Source organism: Lynx canadensis, chromosome B3 (assembly GCF_007474595.2).
Source record: "Lynx canadensis isolate LIC74 chromosome B3, mLynCan4.pri.v2, whole genome shotgun sequence".
NCBI classification, from domain to species: domain Eukaryota; kingdom Metazoa; phylum Chordata; class Mammalia; order Carnivora; family Felidae; genus Lynx; species Lynx canadensis.
In genome coordinates this window covers 123,617,250-123,645,195 of record NC_044308.2, presented here as the reverse complement: position 1 = coordinate 123,645,195, position 27,946 = coordinate 123,617,250, and the positions used below count along the sequence as shown (strand labels likewise).

At 39.9% G+C, this 27,946-nt stretch overlaps 1 protein-coding gene across 8 annotated transcripts in view; it reads right to left on the bottom strand.

The window, feature by feature from the left end:
* NRXN3 (neurexin 3) overlaps positions 1–27,946 on the bottom strand; it is a 1,124,854-nt gene that overhangs the window by 49,388 nt on the left and 1,047,520 nt on the right. For 6 of the 8 annotated variants that reach the window (XM_030319691.1, XM_030319688.1, XM_030319692.1 and 3 more), the window contains one exon: positions 1,951–2,029. In XM_030319691.1, coding sequence (XP_030175551.1) covers positions 1,951–2,029 — 79 coding nt within the window. Of the gene's footprint in view, positions 1–1,941; positions 2,030–27,946 lie in introns of all 8 variants that reach the window. The other 2 variants (XM_032593428.1, XM_032593429.1) reach the window with 1 other exon arrangement.

Below are 27,946 nucleotides of genomic sequence, written 5' to 3'. Positions count from 1 at the left end.
AGGGGTAATATTTTGGAATGGTCAAGTCTTAATTTTTATGAGAAGACTTAAAATCTAAAGGTTTGATCAACATTGTTGCATATATACAGATATCTCTGCTATTAAAGCAAGAAAACCAGAGAAAGGATAAATAGAAAAATCCAAATTAAAGTCTAGATATCTGAAACTATTGGCCATGAAATCAGTTAACTTAACATATGTATTGGGGAACATGTCATATTTATATCTGAATTCTAAGACGGGGCACATGCCTAACACACAGTTAACTCAAAAAATACTTGCTGAACTGAATTATTTTGGAGAGGTAATTTAGGTAGCAAAGCTCCTAATTCTACTTTCCAACAGCTCATTTATGAAAATTATTAGAACAGGAGGGCCTCAATTCTAGAGATACACTGTACCCTGCCCTAGCACTCAGAAATATTGAATGAATAAATGCATGAATTAATGAGTGAATAAAAACTTGGTGTCCAAGTTCTGGTATAGACTGGATGTATCTAACCTCCAGTATTATTAAAGCCTCATGTAGTACATTATTGTCTAATAATCTGGAAAGAAAATCTGACCACCAGGCCACAGTTACTTTCCTTCTACACAACTGAGCTCCCAAAGAAACAGGTCACACTCCAAAATGGAAAGGTCCTACCTATTATTATATCCCTATGTAATGCTAAAGATAGGAACCCACAGAACTTCCTGGATTCAAAGCCACTTGCAAGACACCAGTCAGTCCTTCAACAAAATTTGAGAAAATGTAAGTCATCTTGGGGTAAGAATTGGAAGGTTTTTTCTTTGGTTATATTATTTTTTTCACAAACCTTGAATTTCTCCAGAATTAGCAAAAGAAAATGTTTAATGGCTCACCTCTTTTTTTAAAGAAAAGAAAAAAAAATCAAGCAAACCAAAGAATCAACTAGAATATTCTATTTATTTCTCTTAGCCTTTGCAGAAATAAGATCTTGACCCAACTCCAGCTTTTAATTCTATTAAACATACACAGAAATTCGATGATATCTGTTCTCTATTATATATATATAAATGTTTAACTTATAGCAAGTCTCAAAACAGACGACTTGGAAAAATTGATAGGAAATAATCAGGGACTGCAGTTGCCTGCTGGACATTATATCATATATAGCTCACTATAAAGAAAGACCATAAAAAGATCAAAATGTATCTGGGTGCAAATGGGGAACACACTGAAGCATCAAGTTGCCAACTCTCAACTTCAGCACAATAGATACATTTTGAAGCATCTCAGCTATTGACATGGCATGGTTCAGTACTAATTTTGTTTTTACTAAGCTATAATACTGCACAATTTCTCTAAACGCACAATGAACAAAATTAGTATAAATATAATACCATGTTAACTGCTGTTGAAATCCCATGGAAAATGTGTGTATGTATGTATGTGTGTATGCATGTATGTATTTATTATTTATTTATTTGTTTATTTATTTATGTTTGATTTTGGCTTCCAGTTTTGTTTGCCATGCAGACTCAGAACAATTCATGAGGCTTAAATTACCTCTATAGTTCCACTTTGGGTTCATGGTGTTTTGATGTTATTTCTGTATAGACATCTTCATGATCCCACACCCTGTCAATATCATAACTGCCAGTGGCTGCTGTACTTTTCTTGTTCTCATAGTTAAGCTGGGTGTCTGATTGCTCAAAGTTAGGCGGCACACCATGGCTTTTTCTTTAGTTTTCAGGAAATAACTTTAAATTTCCCTGGGATCTTATCTGCTCCTTCCATGGGATTTGATGCTTTTGATTATATATTAATATTTATATATGTATGCTTATACATATATAGATATAGGAAATACACACATAAACACACTATAATATATATATAAAACACATGTATATTCACATATATGTATGTATTGTTTTTTGCAAATGTAAAAAGAAAGCAAGCAAAACAAGACTGACCTAACCTACCTGTACTCGGCTCACACTCAACGAAGTCCTCATCATCGCTTGAACATTCAGCAGATGAAACAAGGTCATCTGATGTTGGCTGTGCGTGTCAAAGGAAAAATAATGGGGTGGGGGAAGAGAGAGGAGAGAGAGAGAGAGATAAGGAAACCCATGAACAAAAGCATCAAAGACTTATCACTATGTCTTGCCTTCCATCATTATTACTCTTTCTCTTCTCTAAAGAGGGCATGCTGTAGGATAAAGAATTTTAAACTCTTGTGTGGCTGTGAATGGTTATGGGGTCAGACAACCTGTATGGGTTTTATGAGAAGGTGAAAGACTCAGAATGGTTCTAGGAGGCTCAAGATCATCCCATCCCCATAAGTCACATTGTACAGCCTAACTCTACTTCTGACTGTAATTTCAATTTTGAGAATCCAAAGGGCAGCAGAAGGGCTATGCAAATTTTGGACAATACACGAGTGCAAGCCAGCACGGAAAGGCACTGCAAGCTCTGAGAGGGTTTCAATGCATATGGTGTGTGGTCTCAAGTGTATGATTTGGTGGTTGTGAATCTATAGGCTGGCATAATTAATGAATGCTGAGGAATGCAGTCTGTTCAGGAACAGTATAATGGCTTTTCTCGCTAGCAGCGATCTCTTCGTGTAATTGCTGCAATTAGCTGAATTAGTAATGTAGGCCAGCAGAGAAATACCACATGACAGCCTCTGGACACAGGTAGGACTGTTTCTGAGGACAGCAGAAAAAAATGTAGTTGCAACAATAGTAACTCAATTTGAAACATTTTCTTTTTTCTATTGGATCCTGCAGAAACTCCCCAGTGCCAGGGAATCTGCTGCAAGAAATACAGAAAACTGTATGTATGGGTAGTAAGAAGGGCCTTTGCGATACAGGAGATGAGAAGACTATTTTCTGTACCTGATACATATTGCAGGCACAATAAATACTACTGAATAATTAATCTACAGATCTTATGTCCTACTATGTGCATGAGAGTACTCAATATACAGTTATTCAATAAATTCTTCATTTCTAACTGACTTGCTGATTTTATTATTCTCAGTGCACTGAAGTCTGAATCCATATTCAAGAGGAAAAGCAATTACAAGCCAGATGCTGAGCTAGACATGTATATATATTTATTATAGTTATTATTAATTGATTAGATATAATTCTCACAACAATCCTTTGGGATGGATATAATTATTATACTTTTAAGGAGAACTGAAGTTCAGAAAGGACACACGGCTAGTAAGAAATAGGATTTGAACAGATATAGCTTAGTCAAAGTCTGTACTTGTGGCTCACATAGACTTCTTTTATACCTCTTCTTACATGATGTTAATTATGGACTGAACTCTGTCTTCCAAAATTAAAACACTGTAGTTTTAAGCCCCCCAGGACCTCAGAATATGACAAATATTTGGAGATAGGGTCTGTGTTAAAATGAGATCATTAGGGTAAGCCAAATCAAATATGACCGGGGTCCTTAATAAAAAGATGAAATTAGGACACAGACATGCACAGAGGGACGACTGTGTGAAGCCACAGGGAGAAGACAGCCATCTATAAGCCAAGAAAAGAGTTCTCAGAAAAAAACAACAACCCTGCTGACACCTTGACCTTGAACTTCCAGCTCCCACAACTGTGAGAAAATAAATTTCTGTTGTGTAAGCCGCTCAGTCTGTGCTACTTTGTTATGGCAGTCCTAGCAAAGAAATGAACACGATAACCCATATGCTTAGTATTTCCAGAGAACATCCTTTTTGAAGTACACACGCTAAGCATAGAATTACTGGGCACAACAAAGATTAGTAGAAAAACCACACTAGGTAATTGATTTCGCTTAATTGACAGTGGTAGAGAGGTGCCTTAAACCATGTCATTGATCTTGATTCTACATTGGACAGGGAGATACTTCAACCCCTGCTCCTCGTCCAAGTAAATAGAAAAAAGGATTTTCGGGGCGCCTGGGTGGCTCAGTCGGTTGAGCGTCCGACTTCGGCTCAGGTCATGATCTCGCGGTCCGTGAGTTCGAGCCCCGCGTCGGGCTCTGTGCTGACAGCTCAGAGCCTGGAACCTGCTTCGGATTCTGTGTCTCCCTCTCTCTCTTCCCCTCCCCTGCTCATGCTCTGTCTCTCTCTGTCTCAAAAATAAAACATTAAAAAAAAATTAAAAAAAAGAAAAGAGGATTTTCAAACATACTTTTTTTTTTTTTCAATTAGACAGTACTGAAGTGTGCATTTCACTTCCAGCAAATCAAAACTGGCAGTTGTGTCCTAGAGCCACCATGTTTTTGCAGTAGAGACAGAGATGGTGAGCACACCTCCTTGGGAGTTTCCTGGTGTGTGTGGGCCTGTACAGGGCCCACTTTCAGTTACTGAGGGAAGGGAAGTGGTAAGGGAACACACGTTAACTGTGCAAATGCACAGGCAATCATAAGAGGCAAACAGCATTTTTGGAAGGGTCGCAATCATTCTTTGATAGTTCTAAAGCATGAGTTGTGCATGGAGGGAAGACCTGCCTCAAGGAAGCAAAACTTGTTTTGGGTGTGTAGGGGGGATGGATCTTAGGTATTAAAATGGTTTCTGACCTGCCAAAAAGCCCACAGTGCTTAAACAAATAGTATATCTGTGGTATTAAAATTTTATGGGACGAGGGCAATTAGGGAAAAAAAAGATTGTTTAAAAAATTCCTCAGAGGATGGTAATAAAAAAGAGGCCTAGAATACACTTCAAAAGTATAATCAATTATACTTGTTGGTGACTTCATTATAAGGACCTTGCAGAATGGTCTGTATGTGGCATAACTAGCGTGGGTTCCTAGTACTGAGTGAACGCTAGTGGGTTAAATGAAAATCTAGTGAACTCATCCCAAGAACTGAAAGCCAGGCAATAAAATTTAAGGTCATTCAGAATGTGAGAAAGCAATGCATAACTCCAATAGAAACCAAAAAAGGCATTAGTGAAACATTAATGGAAACTTTTAACAATTATAAGAAAGTTGTAGCCATTTTGATTAGCCAAAGATATGACATAGAGTTTCTTTTCAGGAAGAGTACCAGACTCTGAGGTTGAAAGATATTTACTATTTTCCTCTCAGCTTTCCCCTGCCTCCTCTAGTACTGCACAAGTTCTCCCCGCTACTGTGTTTTGGGTGACACTGTCCCCAGCACTCTCTTTCCCTATCTTCACCTCCACTTGTGTCCCCCAGATGGGGCTCAACCACCAATGTAGACCCCCCACATACACTCTTCCACATTTTTACTCCCTTTATCCCCAGTAAACTGACCCTGTGTCTTACTTCCCAGAGATTTTATTTCTGCTGATCTTCTATGTGAATATGGATGAATACAATGTTCCTCCAGAAACAGAAGTACATTTTACCAGTAGTTCCTATTAATAGTGGCTAGACTTCAAGGAGGGTCCATGACAGGCAGTCTAGCAGACCACAGAGTGAGCAGGACTGACTCTTCACTGAGCAGAGCTATGACTCTCAGCTCCTACACTTATAGTCAGTGACCAGGGGTTGAGTTACTTCCCTTCTCCAAGCCTCAATGTTTCCATCTATAAATTGGGATAAACATAGTGTCTTGTCATCAATTTAAGTGAAAAGTTAAAAGTGAAGCTCTGTTCCTGGCATATGGTATACACTCAGTAAGTGGAAGCAGGGTGCCTGGGTGGCTCAGGTGGTTAAGTGTCTGACTCTTGATTTTGGCTCAGGTTATGATCTCATTGTTAGTGAGAACGAGCCCCACGTCAGACTCTGCACTGACAGCACAGAGCCTGCTTGGGATTCTCTCTCTCCCTCTCTCTCTGCCCCTCCCCTGCATGTGTGTGCACACCCTCTCTCAAAATAAATAAATTTTAAATAAAATAAGTAAATATTAGCTAAGACTAAGTCAATCAATCAATCAATCAATCAATCAATCAACAGCAATGCCAAGCCTAGTTGCCATTCCTAGTTTAAATAAAGTTTCCATCCACCTATGCATTCTATCTCCAAATATTCATCCCCTTTAGAACTATTCTTTCTTACTGATAATTCATTAACTCCACTTTCATTCATCACCTCTGGTTGCATCTGTCATGAAGAGTGATAAAGAAAAATACACTCATAGAGATGCCAAGAGAGCTTAAAAATCACTGGAAGATAATCTGTTTCCCATGGCTCTGGGTCCAGACAATTTGTGTGGGTTTTATGTGAAGTCAGCCCCTTCCTTTCGGTCCCTCAGACCCCATCATCACCAATTACAGCCACTGCCAATGAAATTCCCAAAGCCATTACAAACATCTCAATCCCCTCATTGCCCAACGCAGTAACCAATGTTTGCCTGGAGAACCTGGCATCCAATGCTACCACGCCTGCCACAGAACACTGTGGTTTCAGAAATCCTGGCTCTGCCAGGGGCAGTAAGCTTTGATTTGCAAAGGACTCAGGATTTAGAACACTATATTTAGGGATTAAAAAAATTTTTTTTACTACTCCTATCCCTGATATTAAAAAAAAAATCCCCAAATTACAAACCAGAGTTTTGGGATCATATGTACTTAGAATCACCTCCTAAAGTAATGACAATATGATCCAAAATTACTCTTGGAAAACCCAAGGCTTTCTTTTAGTAGCTCTTTAATTTTCTTGTCTCTTTCCCTACATAGAAGTAAATTCAGGGTCTAACTCTGAACTTTGGGGAAAAAGGCACACTTTTTGACTATTGGTTCCCATGGCTGGTGAATTATGTTTCACTATTGCAGACACATACAGAATCAGGATGTAATTATTATGAATAGAATGGAACTACGGAATTTTATCTTTAAATAAAATACAGCAGTAGTACTAGTTTGTGTGTGTTTCCTACAATGATAACCATTTTTCATAATTACTCATAATCCTTAGAGAAAAGGAGAAGTTAGTACTCTTGAGAAGATATTTGAACTTTCTAGAATCATGCTTACTGATAACATTTACCACTTATTAAATACTTGCTATACTCAGATGTCAGCTAAGCAGTTAACAATATTAAAACTTTTAGTACTCATAATAACCAAGGGTGTGGAAATTTGTAGTGACATCTGCTATTTTTAACTGCCCACCATCCATGCTCCTTCAGGGAAGAGTACTGCTTTAGAAGTTCTTCCATTTGTATAGTTATGCTGGGAATGCTTATCAAGGGCCTTCTATGCCATCCTCATATCTTTTCCTCACAACAATTGCCTAAAGCTCTCATAATTCCCAATGGCTGAACTTAAGATATTTACACATTATGGTTCCCATATGTCAAATATCTACATTATTCGTAAGTCCCTCAAGAAAGAATATAAGATCAGTGACCGCCTCCAAACCAAATAGTTTGATAGTGGATGGACTCCCAAATCCACCATCTATGCTATATGACTATATCATCGAAGTGCTTTATTCATCTTTCATCCATTCACTTATTACTGTAATAAATATTTACTGAACACCTATGTGTTAAGCACTGTAACTGTTATGAGGGATAAAGTGATAGATAAACCATAGTTCCTCTGCTCTGGGGATTCACAGTCTCTGAAGAGAGGACCGAGTAGACAGGCAAACTTGACAGGGTAAACTGGATACCTTGACAAGAGTAAGCATAAGGTGCTAAGAGAGCAAATGGCAGGGGGAGGTGGTAATGAGCCCTGAGGGACAGGAAGCCCTGAAGCAGGGACAATGGAGAGCTGCTGGTGGAGGAGAAGGGCATTCTAGATGAAATCAACAGTCTTTGCAAAGGCTCAGAGGCATGAAGAAGCACAGTCTACTTGTATACCCAGGAGTAGTACAGGGGTGAAAGGATGTACCAGCATGACAGAACAACAGCTACCTGAGTTATCCTGTTGTTTTTGAAAACTCAGATAATGAGCACGAATTTCATATCCTGTCCGGTCAGACATCTCTCCTTCCCCTCCCCACATCTCATCAGCATCACCTGTCACCTTTCCTTTGGAAGCTCATATACATGGTTCCAGAACATTATGCATGGGTCTCGCTGTGCCATCCCTCCACAGTGCGGATTAAAGGCCTTACTTTGCCTTCTCAAGAGCAGGAAAATGTTCTTCTGTCCCTGTGCATTAGCCAAGTCCCATATTAAAAATAATAATTCATATTACTCCATTTAAAAATACATATTGCATATTTTTAATCCATATGTTGAAATTACTTGGTTCTGTATTAGGATTCATAAAACTAAAGATAGGTATTATAATAACTTTCAATAAAATATCTGTCTGGAAGGAGTCCTCTTTATTCTTTTCTTGAAAGATTTTTTTATTGCATTTGTATTCTTTTTTTTTTCTACCAATGTTTATTGAAATTACCTTAGAATAAACTGGGACAGAAGAAAGCTCAAAACTCTACCCACCAGGTAAATTTATAGGTATATTTACCTTCCAATTCCCTCAGCTTCACAGAACTGGCTTCTCATTTTCCTCCAGTGAGTTATTGTTTCTGTAATCACCTGCTTCTAATTACTTAGTCTGAAGGGGTCTACTCATCTCAGCACAGGGGTGGCTCTACTTCATTCTTCATTGCTATCTGTTATTTGGCATGGAAAAAAATGTCTGCTACCATGGTCAGAACAGCTCGAGGTAGATTCGCCATGTACCCTCCTTCCTGCCCAGATGCCTATTTGTGACTTCAAATTCCAACCTTTAGCCCTTTATCTTATACTGAGAAGAGGCTAATCATTTGGGGGGATAATCATTTTTCTCCGCCCAGCTCCTTGGAAGCACAGTTATTTGACCGAGATTAAGCGCAAGATAAAATAAGTCTTGCCACAGAACAGCTTTATGAAATTATAAATAACACACTCAAGAATGATGATCGCCTTTCTTCCAGTGAAAAAGGAAAAGAGAAAGGCCCATAAATATTCTGAAGTCCCACAGAAAACAGCCATACATCTCTGCAGCTGCTTCATGCTGAAAAGAATTCAATTCCTTAAAATACTTGGTGTTTTAGTTTTTCCCCTCTATACTTCTATTCTATGATAAAGTTGAGGTTTAAAGTATCTCATATGAGAGAGGGAATCATACAGCTTCATTATGAACATTTATTCTCTATTTAAATCATGTCTGAGATACTTTTAATTAAATAAGAACCCAAAGACTCTAGGTAAATCTATAAACTTTAATGAGATTTGGAAACCTTGACCATCACAATTAAAATTTATCTACTAGGGCTTTATCAAATTGTTGCCATTGCATAGCCCCTTTTTGGATTGATGCTTATAGATCCTCCACTCTGAAGGGGTTTACTCTGAAGTACATACACACACACACTACTGGATGGTTTTTAGACTCAACCAAAGATAGAAAAAGGCCTGGAGCTTGGGCAAGCTTGTTAGAAGCAATAATCTCACCCTTCCTCCTCTCTCCCACCACCCTATCAATTCTTCCAACTCAAGCCCAATACAGAAACAAGACCTAGGAGTGGGACTATCAATACCCTCCTTTTATTCTGAACATCCTCTTCATAGTCATTTTCAAGACATTTTCAAGACAAACAACTGACACTAATATGAGAAAATGAAACAAATGAGTTGAACTTGTCAGGCTCGAGTGTGAAAGCTCAGGGAATCCCATGAGGCGGGCTCTGAACAATGGAGACAAAGAGACCAAGTTCCATCTAGTTAAGATGCTTTTTGAGTTCCCCTCAGGCCTTACATCTATGTGCCCACATAACTTTATTGGAACACCCTGTGAATTTTAAAACTGTCTTCTGAAGTTCAAGCTATTGTGGTTTTTCAAAATACTCCTTTCCTCTTTTCTCCCTGCCCACTCCTGGAGATAATCACTTGCCAAGTTAGATATGAATGTGTACATATTTTACTTGACTCATATTTCCATGAAATGAGGCGGCTTTCAAGAGAATTGCCCTGGGCTACAGATATGGCATTCGGTATCACCAAATTTAGTTAACTGGACTGGAGCTAAGAAAATAAATATGAAAATAAAAACAGAAAATTGTTCTTGATATAGGATATTAAGTATGCATACATTTACTTATTCAATCAGTCTTCACCCAACAAATGTTTATTAGCTGCCTACGATGTGCCAATCGCTGTGCTAAGGGGGCTGGACAGACCAAGTCCTTGTCCTCATGTAGCTTACAGATTACTTGGATTTGAGCCAGGCCAAACTAGAAAAACCGATAGGCTGCTACACCATCAGCTGCAAAAATGTAAAGTTAACGTGAGTCCATAAGTGGTACCCACTGTAACAAAAACTGATTATTCACAGTCATTCACAAGAGCAGATCATATAGGAATCCAACCAAATAGTACCACCAGATTCCCTTTAAACTCTGCTCATCCTCAACAGCCTCCATATTCTTATTCTTCTTTTCCACATTGCATATACTGGAGGAGGATAAAAAACAACATGATGTATAGTAACTTTTACTAATGAATTAACCTTTAAGGAAATCCCTTTGCAGACTGAAGATTTAATTAACAGCGGAAGAACCAAGCTAAGCTTAGCCAAATTTTGTGCCAAGGATTGGGGGTCTTTCTTTCTATCCTGGAGGTCTTCTAGGATTACATAAATAAATGTGGTGTGGCATCTTTTTTTTTTTCTTTTCTTTCCAGTTTTTTAAAAAAAAAATTTTTTTTTTCAACGTTTATTTATTTTGGGGACAGAGAGAGACAGAGCATGAACGGGGGAGGGGCAGAGAGAGAGGGAGACACAGAATCAGAAACAGGCTCCAGGCTCTGAGCCATCAGCCCAGAGCCCGACGCGGGGCTCGAACTCATGGACCGCAAGATCGTGACCTGGCTGAAGTCGGACGCTTAACCGACTGCGCCACCCAGGCGCCCCTCTTTTCTTTCCAGTTTTAAGATTTCTTCCATCTGCTCAAAAAAGGAAGGGTGGATCAAGAGAAAAGGGAGGGAGGAGGAAGAAGAGAGTGGGTAGAAGGGGGATTAATCTATCTGTTATTCAAGGCAGCCTGACAGAGGGAAGAGGAGTATTGAACCACAGAAGATTAACCAAACTTCAATGTACCTTCCCCAAAGCAGGAGGAATGTAATGCTACGTGGTGTTCCACTGATAAGCAAATCCCTCTAAATCCTTTCAATTTATTTCTTGGCCTGGAGAAATTACATATTATTTAGGAGGCAAGGAAGAAGAAAATACAAACCACCCACTCAACCACACACCATCTCTAGGAATCTAGACCAGGAGCCTATTGATTACATACACCTAAGGTCTGGGTTGGGTAGCTTTTTCCGATTGGTGCAGTCCTCTCTAAGACAGCTAATCAGGAAGGCTTGGCTGTGTTCCTACTGTTAAGTCTTTTGGTTTTTCCCACAAACTTTGTTGAGTATTTAGGGTCTACCCATTACAAGGGAATGCCAAAATTATAACCAAAGCTCCAAAGACCTAATCTAGTTTTGTTGTTTATATTTTTGTCTCCCTGCCACTGCCTTCTTCTTCTTCTTCTTCTTTTTTTTTTTTTTTTTGTGGTATTTCCATGCTAAGTGAGGTTTTTATGCCAATACTATCACCAAAATCAAGCCTCTGTTTTTAACAGGCTAGTGACCAGATCAAATATTAATATAATCCATAAAAAGTGATGTAGGTCTCCGTTAATGGATGGTAAAATTCAAAAGTCATGGAGAAGACCAATGTGTGTTTTTAAACTGAAATTTTACCATTATTCACTTCTCCATGTCTTCTCTTGCTCTGTAGTTCAGGGAGAAGAAATGGGTTTTTGGAAGAAAATAGGAAAAATAGAATCATTTACTTTGTGGGATGGTTTTTCTCTTGGCCCTCTATTTTGTGGCCTAACCTTACCACTCAACACAGGAGAAACAGCCCTTCTTGGCAGCTTGAGATCACAGCTTTAAAAGGCTTAATAACAGACCAAAATGTTGGTGGAGAGCAATGAGTTACAGGATAAAGCCAGTCCTGGATATTGGTCAGCAATTCTGAAAAAAGATGTAAGGTAGCCATTTGGTACAGAGCAAATAGCCATGGTTCTCAATCTTTGGTCACTGATGAATTAAGGTATGCTAGATGAGCATGAGAGAAAGGAGTAGAAAAAACAGCAAGATGTTAGGAGTCAAACATAAATATATATATATTTGTCTAAGGAAAGCCACTTTTACTGAAAAGAGCGTGCAATGCATGTAAACATCTGTTGTGTCTGTCAATGTAGAAAACAGTTGAGAATGGCTATCTTGAAGAACTAAAAGTATGACAGATTCATGCCAATACATAAGAAACTATGAAAAAAAAGCAAGCTCAAGACAATATAAACACAAGAAGGAAGAGCACATTAGCACAACCAGGAGCTTGGCATGTGGCACAGCAAATTTACCAAGAGCAATCAAATGCAATGAATTGAATGTAAAATACAACTGATAAAAAGACAAGATGTTTTTTCCTTATTACACTGAAGAGAATATCTCCCACTCAGCCAAAGGACATAATATTAGAAAAGTCAGATACAAATGTCAGAGTAACAGCAGCAGTTAAAGCCAGTTTTGTGCATTTGACATATGATTTAATAAAATACTGATGGAGTTACAGGTAATCTGCAGTAAATTTGAGCCAGAACTATAAGGAAAAAGTGAAAGCCAACTGAATAACATGATATCCAACCCCAAGAGAGGGAAAAGTCAAAGGGTTTTGACTTTGGATTGAGAATTTATCCCCAGTTACTCATGTCTCAAAGACAATTCCAACCTCCTACAAAGAATATTGGGGGATGGATTCAAATAAAGTTCTTCAATTTGTATGATAAATCCCAAGTTAGAGAAAGTCTTTTAGATCCTGCTGAATGAGAAATTCAGGAATCCAGATGGACTCACACCACAGAAGTCACTTTCTCATTCCCAGGCTACAGCATACCATAGTGGATTATCTCATCTTAGATACAGATTCAAAAGCAAACACAACAGAACTTTTGTGTGGGAAAAGAAGACTATTCATTTCTCATTTCTTATGGATAGCAAGGCTAGTCATTTTCCCAAATTTATAGGCAACAGAATTCATTCACTGTAAAAATGGGTGATATCTCACAGGTGTAATCCCAGGCTGGAGATCTTTGTAGTCACATGGGATTCTGTGCTCACAAGGGCCTTGGGCTTGGTTTAATGCTCTGCTCTCACCATCTTGAAGTCCTTAACCACTTTATTTTGAACTTGCCTTTTATAAGTGAAGTTCAATGAGACAATGGAGCATGTGCATAAGGAAAGGAGATACATACAATGTGTGTGTCCAGCCCTGTTCCTTGCCACCCCATCTACATATAAAGTTTTTGGTGCCCTGTGAGCATAGGATTCTGTGGACCCATAATGTAAAGAAATGAGATGAATCAAACAGATTTATCTGAATGAATCCCCCAGTCTTTCTTCATGGGAGGTTGGTATTATCTTCGAGACAAGAGTGACTATGGATAAAGTCTTGTCCAAAGGTGACCACTTTTGCATTTCTGTCTTTTAGGGTTTCATACCATGTCCTCTGATATGAGTGTTGAGTGTGTTATATCTGCTGAATAAGTGGGTCTCCAACAGGCTATTGCTTTTTCTTTGAATCAGAAGTTGCTTAGAAAGCAGAGAGAAGGCAATGGTGTTCTAAGAACATAATAACTGAGGAAATCTATTGCATCCTTTCTTACTTCTATTAGCTAACCACTTACACTAAAAATAACAAATATAAAGGGAAAACACCACCCAGAGATTTTTTCCTTTCATTATAGCTTATTCATCAGTAAGGTGAAGGTAGAATGTCAGTAGAAGAGACATGCATCAAAAAAGTGAAATAAAGGGGCACCTGGGTGGCTCAGTTGGTTAAGCGTCTGACTTTGGCTCAGGTCATGACCTTATGATTCATGGTGTGCTGTAAGCGTAGAGCTTGCTTAGGATCCTCTGTCTCCCTCTCTCTTTGCCCTTCCCACACATGTGTGCACTCTCTCTCTCTCTCTCTCTCAAAAATAAACAAACATTTAAAAGAATTTTTTTAAGTGAAATAAGGACAGATGGAGAGTCTCTACTCTTCTGGTAAGAATAATACACATATGCATATATGAGCCATGAAATATGAATCGTGTTATTTCGGGATCTTGGGAAAGTGGGATGTGCTTCCAAACTGACCCTCTAGGAAGAGAAAGTCAGTAAGTGCCACCACTGCTGAGTCGGTGCATCTTTAAAAACTGTGTCAGAAGAATATTTTTAATTTACACTCTGACTCTTTGAAAGAAATCAATATGTCATTTGCTGGGACTTTTTTTATCCAAGCATCTTTATTTAGCTTTCCTGTATTTTTTTCCCCTAGTCTTCTAGAGAGCAAAGGAAAAGGTGTTTTGTTTGTATTTGTATTGATTCGATCACTTTGAGCAAAAAATAAACAACTAAATAGAGCCGAGTAGCTTTAAACAATCTTTTGGGGATCAAGATCTCTAAACAACATAGTTTCTCATTCTAGGTGATTGGAAATAAACAGAAATCAATAAAACAGGATTACTGGGCAATAAACAAGAGAAGCCACATTCATAATTTAAGAAGCTTCTTTTCATGCATTCATTACTGAAGAATGCACTTGAGCCCTATTCTATTTTTACAACAGCATAGATTTCCTCCCAGCATGTAGTCTTTTCTTTTAAATTTTGCTTTTCCTTAATTCTTTCTTTTTTTTTAATTTTTATTTTTTTAAGAGGTGCTGAAAAAAGTCTCTCTAAAATATATCCAGAAGCTCCCACATTCCTAAGGCTGCTCAGAGGAACTAACAAAGAAGGTGCTTAGCATAAAAGGCAAGGATTAGTTTCTCAAGCTCTTTCCCTCCCAGACGTTCCTGTGTCCAGCAAAGTTCCAGGGAAGGAAGAGGGCACGGCATAATATGGGCATAGGGCCTGACAGAACATGGTCCCTGCCTTCAAAGTGTTCACACTATAGCAGGAAACACAAGTGTTGGAGACACTGTTAATATCCACTCTACTCTTCCTCCTTTCTAGGGCTGGTGATATGACCAGCCTAACCAAGTCTCCTTTGCAACTAGCCATGTGACATCAGTCTGGACAATGTGGTGAGTAAAGAAATCTGCTAGAGGTTCTGGAAATACTTATCCTATTCCCAATAAAAGAGGAAGAAATGGCGGTCCCACTGTTTTTCCTTCTTCCTTGGGTTATGATGGGGTATGTGAAGCAGCAGCAGCCATCTTGTAACCAGAAGTTGGCAAGTGTGAGGGAAAGAGCAAAAGATCTGAGAAGCTAACTCTGATATTGCCAAATGTGCAATCTGAGCCCAAACAAGCAGTTTTCTACTGTCCAGATGCCAGGATTCTTGTTAAGTGAGAAAATGTATCCCTTCTTCCATCACTTCAGATCAAGTTTTCTCTTACTAGAAGGTGAACACAATCAGAACAGGAAAAGCAATGCGTAGCAAGCAACCAGAGACAGAGATGATGCAAGGTGTCATGTGAGTGATCTCTGCCTTTGGTGGACATTAGGCCCCAGGTAGCATTTTAATAGTATCTAGGAGTGGGACTTGAAAAGCTTCACAGTGATTACCATGCTCTTATATGTCAACTCTATGGCCCAATTGAGAGTTCAAAAGGACTCTAAGAGGAGAGATCATTTTGGAGTTGGATAAGACGGGATAAACATTTTCACCTTAGTGAGAGAATATATTTTGAATTGAGTATCTTGTAAGTATGTGCAATTCACATATCCCAGGCTGAAGTGATCATCCCCTCCCACTGCTGCCATTCTTGTCTCTGTCTATGGCACCATTACCCACCAGGAACAAGCACAAACCCTTAGGGCCATCCCTGAATCCTCCCTGCTCAGCATCACCCTCCAGGCACCAAATCGCTCAAAGGCCATCTCTAAAATGTCTTTCTGCCTTTCATTTATATGGCTCTGGCTACTTATATGGATGAATCTTGAGAATCTTTAATCAGACTCCCTGCCTCCACTCACCTGTCTATTTTCAATGAACACAATAAAGCATTGCCAGAATAAAAACATGGCTTTATATGTGACACTCTCTTCTTCCAAATGTATTCCACTGCCCATCAAATGAATTCTAGACTTACTATTATTATTATTTTTTTTAATTCAAGATCTTCCACCACTGGGTTCCAATGTAACTTTGTAGCACTGTTTTTCACTACTACCTGCCCCTGTAAGCATCTCCTCACTACAACTACTGAATAAAAATTTGCCGGAGCACCTGGGTGGCTCAATCGGTTAAGCATCGGACTCTTGATTTCAGCTCAGTTCGTGATCTCACAGCTCTTGAGATCGAGTCCCATGTTGGCCATTGTGCTGACAGTATGGAGCCTGCTTGGGATTCTCTCCCCCTGTCTCTCTGCTTCTACCCCACCCATTCTCTCTGTCTCTCTCTGTCTCTCTCCCTCTCAAAATAAACAAATAAACTTTTAAAAAATGTTTTCCATGCTTTGAACAAGTCTGCTAAGTTTCTGACAATGTCCTGACTTATACTGCTCCTTACCCAGCTCTGTCTCAATTTTATTCCATTTCTACCTGGTAAGATTATATATTTCTTTAGAACACAACCCAAATACATTTTCATTAGGCTTTTTCCTGGTCCTATGGCTGAAAAATAAAATATTCTAGCAGGCCAAGTTAATCTCACTTAATGTAGTTACTGTATTCTGGCTTATAATACACATCTGACCTACGTTTTCCTTCTACTTGATTGCTACTTTTTTTTTTTTATGAAATTTATTGACAAATTGGTTTCCATACAACACCCAGTGCTCATCCCAAAAGGTGCCCTCCTCAATACCCATCACCCACCCTCCCCTCCCTCCCACCCCCCATCAACCCTCAGTTTGTTCTCAGTTTTTAACAGTCTCTTATGCTTTGGCTCTCTCCCACTCTAACCTCTTTTTTTTTTTTTCCTTCCCCTCCCCCATGGGTTCCTGTTAAGTTTCTCAGGATCCACATAAGAGTGAAACCATATGGTATCTGTCTTTCTCTGTATGGCTTATTTCACTTAGCATTACACTCTCCAGTTCCATCCACGTTGCTACAAAGGGCCATATTTCATTTTTTCTCATTGCCACATAGTATTCCATTGTGTATATACACCACAATTTCTTTATCCATTCATCAGTTGATGGACATTTAGGCTCTTTCCATAATTTGGCTATTGTTGAGAGTGCTGCTATGAACATTGGGGTACAAGTGCCCCTATGCATCAGTACTCCTGTATCCCTTGGGTAAATTCCTAGCAGTGCTATTGCTGGGTCATAGGGTAGGTCTATTTTTAATTTTCTGAGGAACCTCCACACTGCTTTCCAGAGCGGCTGCACCAATTTGCATTCCCACCAACAATGCAAGAGGGTTCCCATTTCTCCACATCCTCTCCAGCATCTATAGTCTCCTGATTTGTTCATTTTGGCCACTCTGACTGGCGTGAAGTGATACCTGAGTGTGGTTTTGATTTGTATTTCCCTGATAAGGAGCGACGCTGAACATCTTTTCATGTGCCTGTTGGCCATCTGGATGTCTTCTTTAGAGAAGTGTCTATTCATGTTTTCTGCCCATTTCTTCACTGGGTTATTTGTTTTTTGGGTGTGGAGTTTGGTGAGCTCTTTATAGATTTTAGATACCAGCCCTTTGTCCGATATGTCATTTGCAAATATCTTTTCCCATTCCGTTGGTTGCCTTTTAGTTTTGTTGGTTGTTTCCTTTGCTGTGCAGAAGCTTTTTATCTTCATAAGGTCCCAGTAATTCACTTTTGCTTTTAATTCCCTTGCCTTTGGGAATGTGTCGAGTAAGAGATTGCTACGGCTGAGGTCAGAGAGGTCTTTTCCTGCTTTCTCCTCTAAGGTTTTGATGGTTTCCTGTCTCACATTTAGGTCCTTTATCCATTTTGAGTTTATTTTTGTAAATGGTGTGAGAAAGTGGTCTAGTTTCAACCTTCTGCATGTTGCTGTCCAGTTCTCCCAGCACCATTTGTTAAAGAGGCTGTCTTTTTTCCATTGGATGTTCTTTCCTGCTTTGTCAAAGATGAGTTGGCCATACGTTTGTGGGTCTAGTTCTGGGGTTTCTATTCTATTCCATTGGTCTGTGTGTCTGTTTTTGTGCCAATACCATGCTGTCTTGATGATGACAGCTTTGTAGTAGAGGCTAAAGTCTGGGATTGTGATGCCTCCTGCTTTGGTCTTCTTCTTCAAAATTCCTTTGGCTATTCGGGGCCTTTTGTGGTTCCATATGAATTTTAGGATTGCTTGTTCTAATTTCGAGAAGAATGCTGGTGCAATTTTGATTGGGATTGCATTGAATGTGTAGATAGCTTTGGGTAGTATTGACATTTTGACAATATTTATTTTTCCAATCCATGAGCAGGGAATGTCTTTCCATTTCTTTAAGTCTTCTTCAATTACCTTCATAAGCTTTCTATAGTTTTCAGCATACAGATCCTTTACATCTTTGGTTAGATTTATTCCTAGGTATTTTATGCTTCTTGGTGCAATTGTGAATGGGATCAGTTTCTTTATTTGTCTTTCTGTTGCTTCATTGTTAGTGTATAAGAATGCAACTGATTTCTGGACATTGATTTTGTATCCTGCAACTTTGCTGAATTCATGTATCAGTTCTAGCAGACTTTTGGTGGAGTCTATCGGATTTTCCATGTATAATATCATGTCATCTGCAAAAAGCGAAAGCTTGACTTCATCTTTGCCAATTTTGATGCCTTTGATTTCCTTTTGTTGTCTGATTGCTGATGCTAGAACTTCCAGCACTATGTTAAACAACAGCGGTGAGAGTGGGCATCCCTGTCGTGTTCCTGATCTCAGGGAAAAAGCTCTCAGTTTTTCCCCGTTGAGGATGATGTTAGCTGTGGGCTTTTCATAAATGGCTTTTATGATCTTTAAGTATGTTCCTTCTATCCCGACTTTCTCAAGGGTTTTTATTAAGAAAGGGTGCTGGATTATGTCAAAGGCCTTTTCTGCATCGATTGACAGGATCATATGGTTCTTCTCTTTTTTTTTGTTAATGTGATGTATCACGTTGATTGATTTGCGAATGTTGAACCAGCCCTGCATCCCAGGAATGAATCCCACTTGATCATGGTGAATAATTCTTTTGATATGCTGTTGAATTCGATTTGCTAGTATCTTATTGAGAATTTTTGCATCCATATTCATCAGGGATATTGGCCTGTAGTTCTCTTTTTTTACTGGGTCTCTGTCTGGTTTAGGAATCAAAGTAATACTGGCTTCATAGAATGAGTCTGGAAGTTTTCCTTTCCTTTCTATTTCTTGGAATAGCTTGAGAAGGATAGGTATTATCTCTGCTTTAAACGTCTGGTAGAACTCCCCTGGGAAGCCATCTGGTCCTGGACTCTTATTTGTTGGGAGATTTTTGATAACCGATTCAATTTCTTCGCTGGTTATGGGTCTGTTCAAGCTTTCTCTTTCCTCCTGATTGAGTTTTGGAAGAGTGTGGGTGTTCAGGAATGTGTCCATTTCTTCCAGGTTGTCCAATTTGTTGGCATATAATTTTTCATAGTATTCCCTGATAATTGTTTGTATCTCTGAGGGATTGGTTGTCATAATTCCATTTTCATTCATGATTTTATCTATTTGGGTCATCTCCCTTTTCTTTTTGAGAAGCCTGGCTAGAGGTTTGTCAATTTTGTTTATTTTTTCAAAAAACCAACTCTTGGTTTCGTTGATCTGCTCTACAGTTTTTTTAGATTCTATATTGTTTATTTCTGCTCTGATCTTTATTATTTCTCTTCTTCTGCTGGGTTTAGGCTGCCTTTGCTGTTCTGCTTCTATTTCCTTCAGGTGTGCTGTTAGATTTTGTATTTGGGATTTTTCTTGTTTCTTGAGATAGGCCTGGATTGCAATGTATTTTCCTCTCAGGACTGCCTTCGCTGCGTCCCAAAGCGTTTGGATTGTTGTATTTTCATTTTCGTTTGTTTCCATATATTTTTTGATTTCTTCTCTAATTGCCTGGTTGACCCACTCATTCGTTAGTAGGGTGTTCTTTAACCTCCACGCTTTTGGAGGTTTTCCAGACTTTTTCCTGTGGTTGATTTCAAGCTTCATAGCATTGTGGTCTGAAAGTATGCATGGTATAATTTCAATTCTTGTAAACTTATGAAGGGCTGTTTTGTGACCCAGTATATGATCTATCTTGGAGAATGTTCCATGTGCACTCGAGAAGAAAGTATATTCTGTTGCTTTGGGATGCAGAGTTCTAAATATATCTGTCAAGTCCATCTGATCCAATGTCTCATTCAGGGCCCTTGTTTCTTTATTGACTGTGTGTCTAGATGATCTATCCATTTCTGTAAGTGGGGTGTTAAAGTCCCCTGCAATTACCACATTCTTATCAATAAGGTTGCTTCTGTTTATGAGTAATTGTTTTATATACTTGGGGGCTCCGGTATTCGGCGCATAGACATTTATAATTGTTAGCTCTTCCTGATGGATAGATCCTGTAACTATTATATAATGTCCTTCTTCATCTCTTGTTACAGCCTTTAATTTAAAGTCTAGTTTGTCTGATATAAGTATGGCTACTCCAGCTTTCTTTTGGCTTCCAGTAGCATGATAAATAGTTCTCCATCCCCTCACTCTGAATCTAAAGGTGTCCTCAGGTCTAAAATGAGTCTCTTGTAGACAGCAAATAGATGGGTCTTGTTTTTTTATCCATTCTGATACCCTATGTCTTTTGGTTGGCGCATTTAATCCGTTTACATTCAGTGTTATTATAGAAAGATACGGGTTTAGAGTCATTGTGATGTCTGTATGTTTTATGCTTGTAGTGATGTCTCTGGTACTTTGTCTCACAGGGTCCCCCTTAGGATCTCTTGTAGGGCTGGTTTAGTGGTGGCAAATTCCTTCAGTTTTTGTTTGTTTGGGAAGACCTTTATCTCTCCTTCTATTCTAAATGACAGACTTGCTGGATAAAGGATTCTCGGCTGCATATTTTTGCTGTCTAGCACCCTGAAAATCTCGTGCCAATTCTTTCTGGCCTGCCAAGTTTCAAAAGAGAGATCAGTCACGAGTCTTATAGGTCTCCCTTTATATGTGAGGGCACGTTTACCCCTTGCTGCTTTCAGAATTTTCTCTTTATCCTTGTATTTTGCCAGTTTCACTATGATATGTCGTGCAGAAGATCGATTCAAGTTACGTCTGAAGGGAGTTCTCTGTGCCTCTTGGATTTCAATGCCTTTTTCCTTCCCCAGTTCAGGGAAGTTCTCAGCTATGATTTCTTCAAGTACCCCTTCAGCACCTTTCCCTCTCTCTTCCTCCTCTGGGATACCAATTATGCGTATATTATTTCTTTTTAGTGTATCACTTAGTTCTCTAATTTTCCCCTCATACTCCTGGATTTTTTTATCTCTCTTTTTCTCAGCTTTCTCTTTTTCCATAACTTTATCTTCTAGTTCACCTATTCTCTCCTCTGCCTCTTCCATCCGAGCCGTGGTGGTTTGCATTTTGTTTTGCATTTCATTTAAAGCGTTTTTCAGCTCCTCGTGACTGTTCCTTAGTCCCTTGATCTCTGTAGCAAGAGATTTTCTGCTGTCCTGTATACTGTTTTCCAGCCCAGCGATTAATTTTATGACTATTATTCTAAATTCACTTTCTGTTATATTATTTAAATCCTTTTTGATCAGCTCATTAGCTGTTGTTATTTCCTGGAGATTCTTCTGAGGGGAATTCTTCCGCTTGGTCATTTTGGATAGTCCCTGGTGTGGTGAGGACCTGCAGGGCACTTCCCCTGTGCTGTGGTGTATAACTGGAGTTGGTGGGCGGGGCCGCAGTCAGTCCTGATGTCTGCCCCCAGCCCACCGCTGGGGCCACAGTCGGACTGGTGTGTGCCTTCTCTTCCCCTCTCCTAGGGGCGGGATTCACTGTGGGGTGGCGTGGCCCGTCTGGGCTACTTGCACACTGCCAGGCTTGTGATGCTGGGGATCTGGCGTATTAGCTGGGGTGGGAAGGCAAGGTGCACGGCGGGAGGGGGGGCAGGCTTAGCTCGCTTCTCCTTAGGTGATCCACTTCAGGAGGGGCCCTGTGGCAGCCGGAGGGAGTCAGATCCGCTGCCGGAGGTTTGGCTCCGCAGAAGCACAGAGTTGGGTGTTTGCGCGGAGCGAGCAATTTCCCTGGCCGGAACCGGTTCCCTTTGGGATTTTGGCTGGGGGATGGGCGGGGGAGATGGCGCTGGCGAGCGCCTTTGTTCCCCGCCAAACTGAGCTCTGTCGTCCGGGGGCTCCGCAGCTCACCCTCCCTTTGTCCTCCAGCCTTCCCGCTTTCCGAGCAGAGCTGTTAACTTATGACCTCCCAGACGCTAAGTCGCGCTTGCTGTCGGAACACAGTCCGTCAGGCCCCTCCGCTTTTGCAAGCCGGACTCGGGGCTCTGCTTGGCTGGTGAGCCGCCCCTCCGCCCCGGCTCCCTCCCGCCAGTCCGTGGAGCGCGCACCGCCTCGCCGCCCTTCCTACCCTCTTCCGTGGGCCTCTCGTCTGCACTTGGGTCCGGTGACTCCGTTCTGCTAATCCTCTGGCGGTTTTCTGGGTTATTTAGGCAGGTGTAGGTGGAATCTAAGTGATCAGCAGGACGCGCGGTGAGCCCAGCGTCCTCCTACGCCGCCATCTTCCTGCGCCCTTGATTGCTACTTAAGCAAATATAGAGCCAACTATACCATCAAAGGAAAAGTGTCGTGTGTGGGGTCAGAAAACAGGAGTTCTGCCCCTGGAAGGAAGCCCAGGGTGATCACAAGCACTCTGAGCTACAGTTTGCTCTCCTGTAAATTTGAGACAATGACATCTACCTCATGCTTTGTTGTGTGGAGTGAAATGGATATCGACAACTCAGACATGTTACTATTCTGTGATGTGTTGTTAATATTTAATACTATTTAAAATTGGTTTGAAATTATTCACAGGGCTATAGCACTAGACCAGAGCTTGGGTGCAGGATATATATTTAAATGTATAGCAGGTGCTCAGGGAATGTCTGTGGATTTAAATAGAATTGGATAATCCAGGAGTCATGTTTAAAGGGTGGAAATGATATGAATGGAAGAGAGAAGCACTTCCCATTCTTGTCAGATTATTAGGAATTCTTACCTTAGAAGGTGTCCAGGACAGGAATACTTTTATAAGCTATTTGTCAAGAATGGGAGTTGCTCTGGAAGAGCATATATGCTTTCAAGATACAATATGTCTCATTGGTCCAGACAAGCGTATAGGCAATTTGCCCAGCAATTCCACAACTGTGTACCAGCATGTCAGTTCCCTACCTTCAGGACTATAGGCTTAAGGTAAGTCAACCTCTAATAGATATTGGGACAATTTTAAATTTTTATTTTATTTTTTATAATTTTTTTAAATGTTTTCTTTTTTTTGAGAGAGAGACAGAGACAGAGCTTGAGCAGGGGAGGGGCAGAGAGAGAGAGGGAGACACAGAATCCGAAGCAGGCTCCAGGCTCCAAGCTGTCAGCACAGAGCCCGATGCGGGGCTCGAACCCACGGACCGTGAGATCATGACCTGAGCCGAAGTCTGACACCCAACTGACTGAGCCACCCAGGAGCCCCGGGACAATTTAAAATTTTAATAGACCAATCTTTGCAAATAGTCCAGCAAGTACCAAAAACAAGATTTGGAGTTCTGCTTCTCATTATTCCAAATAGCCTTGGCTGAGCAGAGACTAGGGAGAAACGACCCATGGTTTTTTGGTCACACTAGTCCTGTCTCAATTAAACCTTTAAGTAGAATTCTTTATATAAAAGAAAGTAAGAGTAAACGTAATCGCTGTGAATAAATGCCCTGTAAAATGACTTCAGCAATTATGCTGTTTGTAAGTACCTCTGAGTCCATTAAGATAAACATCTATCTTTGAATATTCACATTAATGCACTAGACTGTTCTTTCTTAGATAAATCTTATTTGAACACTGTGCAGTTTATCATCCCTTGCTCTTCTCTTCAATGCACACATTAATGCACGCAGGGGGAGAGCATTTGAATGGTGTTAGTCACAGAGCACACATTAACACGCAAGGCAGTCTCTAAACATCTTTAAGTTCAGAATAAATATACTTTAGGTTTTAAATACCTTCATAGGCTGTATACCCAAGAACACATCAGACTGGACTCTTACTTTCTCACATAAGTAACATCTTAAAGGCAAAGGCAACACATGCTTATATTTAAGATTGTTTTCATATGCTTCCAATCGCTCAGCACACAGAGGTTCAAATGGAATCTAATTCCCTACTTACATGTCTAGAAAAAATATATCTCTGTATTTATGTCAGAGGATGTATCTATAGCTATATTTGTATTTTTAAGCTTGGGCCTCAATTTCATTAACTTTTACAATCAAATTGGGAAAACTCTCAAGGATCCCCAATACCTATTCAAACCACTAGTTTCTTCTCTCTGTTCAAGTGAAGGGCAGACATACCCCATAAACAGTGCATGGCTTTAACTGCCTTCCGTGGGTGTCATGTTGGCTATAACAATATCATCAGGGGCAGGATAAAATTTAAGTCAATATTCAACAACCAGTGCAGCAGGAGAATGGATTAATCAGAACGGACAGTGGCCACAGTACTGGAGCTGGGTTCTGGCAGCTTTGGCTGCCCCAGGCCTTAAGGTACGGACATAGGGAGATGTTGAGTGGGAGGGATGCAGGTGGAAGTAGAAGACGCTTGGGGTCTTGAGGCAGCGGCTGTTTATCAACTAGTATCAAAGTGTTCCCATAATTTTAACAGATTTAAACAGATTGCTTAGGAGAGGACACTAAGGATGCCAAGGTGAGACATTAAATTTGGGAATAAATTCTTCTGCACTGAGAAAAATTCTGCTCCGCAGTCTCCAAGGATATTCCCAGCTGTGCCTAGGTGGATGCCTCACCATTTGCTTATTCAAGTCTTTTCTGCTTTGGGGTAAACAGAAAGGCATCTGAAATGGCCCCAGCCCTCAAGCTTATAATTAGGTAGGAAAGTGCCTGCAATGAATGTCTTTAAATAATCGTAGAAAAAAAATTTTTTAAAGGGCTCTGAGGGAAGAGCAATAACTTGTGACTGGAATGTCAGGGAAGAATTCATGGAGGTGATGGTCTTTGGGTTTGGCTTTGAACAAGATACAGGGTATTAATAGGCAGAGGTGGGGACAGATAGTCCAGGGATTGGCACAAGTTACTGCAGAGAAGCAGGAAAGTAAAAAGGAGGGAATGGGAGTAAGAGACTAAGGTGGTTTGTCTGGAGCATTGAGTAAATATGGAGAAGTTGGGTTGTGGCATGAAAAAAAATTTATAGAGAGAGAGAGACAGACATGAAGAAAGAGGAGATGTTGATGGCTCCAGGGAAACTTACCCTTGTTACCTGACACACAAACCAAATCAAATGTGCACTAATCCTGTACCAGCACGACGATCTTTTTACACAAATGCCAGTACACGTTATTTGTTTAATCCCAGGAGGAATGCACATTCTAAGCATTTAAAAGCACTGTTAGGTCAAGCTAATTTTCACTGCTGGGGACACTCCACTGAATGAGGACATTCCTACAGACACTCCAGAGATGAATGGAATGCCTGTCTGTACCTCTTCGTAAGTAAGGCCTCCACAAAGCCTTACAAATAATACCTATCTGTGGGTAAGCATTTTACTCCTGTTTGGAAATTTATCCCGCTGGGTTTTTCTGTCTTCCCACTGAAGAAAATGTTTAGCCTGGGAGACAGTTAATAAAGCCCTGCAGAGTTACTTCCCACCCTGTTGGAGGCGATTAAATGCCATACATTTGGAATGGTCATGTTTATGCCTGTGTGTGTGCATGTGTGCATGTGCGCATGTGCGTGTGCGCATGTGCGTGAGAATAACAAAAACATAAAAGGGACAAAGTTTTAACGGCCCCATAGATTCCCAGCTGGAACACACTTTAGGAAGAGAAAGTTACATAAAAGAAACTTGGGTAGCTTTAAACACCATCTGGGCCATGCTGCGCTCATCTGAGCTTTACCTATTTAAAAAAAAAAAAGCAGCACAACAAAAAGTACCTACAAATACAACTAGAGAAGAGATTTTCTGATTCTTTGGAGATCAGATGCTCTTGCCTTCAAACATGGGCAGCCTTCAGTCCTATTTGGTTCAAGGATACGTTTTCCTTTTTAAAGTAGCTAAAAGAGCCTTCTAAAGTCTAGTCCTAATCTTTGGAAGAAAAATGAAAAGATGTGAAAAATAAACCCAGTACTATTAGGCCCAATTTAGAGAGATTTCCAAACAACTCAATTACTTTCTATAGTTTTCAGAGGTGAAAGGTAAACCCATGAACCTCCACAGGTAAGACACAGGCATTTCCAAACCTTACGGCATTGTGCAACCAAAGAAAGAGAAGACAATAAAGCTAAGGGCATTGAACTAAACCCAGGACTAAAACAACAGAGTAATAAGCACAGAGAACACCATACCTTCCAGTTTCTTATTTTAATTAGTCAGCATCAAGGTTGGGATATTTAATATTCATAAACCAATTTATGGGTAGAAATGTTTTTGGCTTTTGCTTCCATTTTTTCAACTAAACAAGAATCCACCTCCATCTTTTACATCAGACATTAACACATCTGAAGGAGAGAGGTTTGAGAGAGGGTTTAATTGTATCCTTTTATTAAAAGGGAGAGTAATATTTTCTCTCAGGAGACAATTTTGATGTGAAGTTTTAATTGCCAAGACTCACAGTACCCCGTCACACCATTTTTCTTTTCTTTTTGCATTATAAGGGTAATGAGATCACCAAAGAGGCAAAATCACAAAGGTCATAGATTGAGTCCAGAAGACACGTAGGATTCATACTTCCTGTATACAGTGAGTCCTAAGGCCTAATCAGCAAATTCGGTAAAACACAACTAGTTTATGATAAAGGAACTTCTAAAGACATATATAATAGCATTATGATTTTACATAAAAAGAAGTATGTTAGGGAGTGCCTGGATGGTTTAGTTGGTTAAGTGTCTGACTCTTGATTTCGGCCCAGGTCATGATCTCATGATTCGCGAGTTTGAGCCCAGGTGTTTGAGCCCCGCGAGTTTAAGCCCTCAAAACAAATAAATAAACTTCGAAAACAGATATATGTAATAACATTACTTTTAATCACATCTTTATTTATTTTGAAAAAATTACACAAGGCCTGTTAAAGAAGCTATGTGGCATCTGGACAAAATGACTTGCTTTGAAAATTTTGGGAATTACATTCTCTGGATGGAGTTAAAGAATGCTTTGAAATTTCTCTTTTTTAGTGAATGTCAAAATAGTGAAGTTCTGGAGAATAAAGCAATGAGAATTTGCAAATACAGCCTTCCCCCCATAAACATTACAATTTGATCTTTAAGGGAGAGGAAAAGAGGGCTATGAATACTGACTCTATGTAACACAAGCCTTTTTCTTTTTCTTTTTTCTACCATTCTTTTTTTTTTTTTTTTTCAATCCTCATCTGATTCATAAAAAAGTAATTTGGAGCATTTTAGTTTCTTTTCCCACTTAATAACAGTAATGACCTTCTGGGTCAAACATTTCCTCCTAGTTAATGATCAGTTAGCTGAAAGGCTGGGTAACAAAGACCTGCAACCTAGTCACTAACAGCCAATTAACATCCACTTTCTCAGTCAGTGCTGTTTAAATATAACAAGACATATGCCAAGCTATCCACAGAGGGCTGGATACCAAAATCATATCATTAAAAACACACTTCCATCAAGGCAAGGCTCTCGGGACATTGATGCTATCACAGCAGTGGTTTTTCTGAAAGATAGGCAAATGGCAATGTGTCTCCTTGCTCCAATTCTCAGCAGAGGGACTTTGCCTGGAGAAGACAAATCCCCTCATCTCCACTGGTCTGTGAGAGAGTGAACATTGGACACCCCATGGAGACTTAATGGGGACACTTCAAGGAGGAGCTTCTGGGTCCAAATGCTGTCCTATGCATGTGGCCAAAGTCCTTATCTCTTTGGGTCATAGTAGACCTCCTGCTAGTGTCCTATCACATAAGGG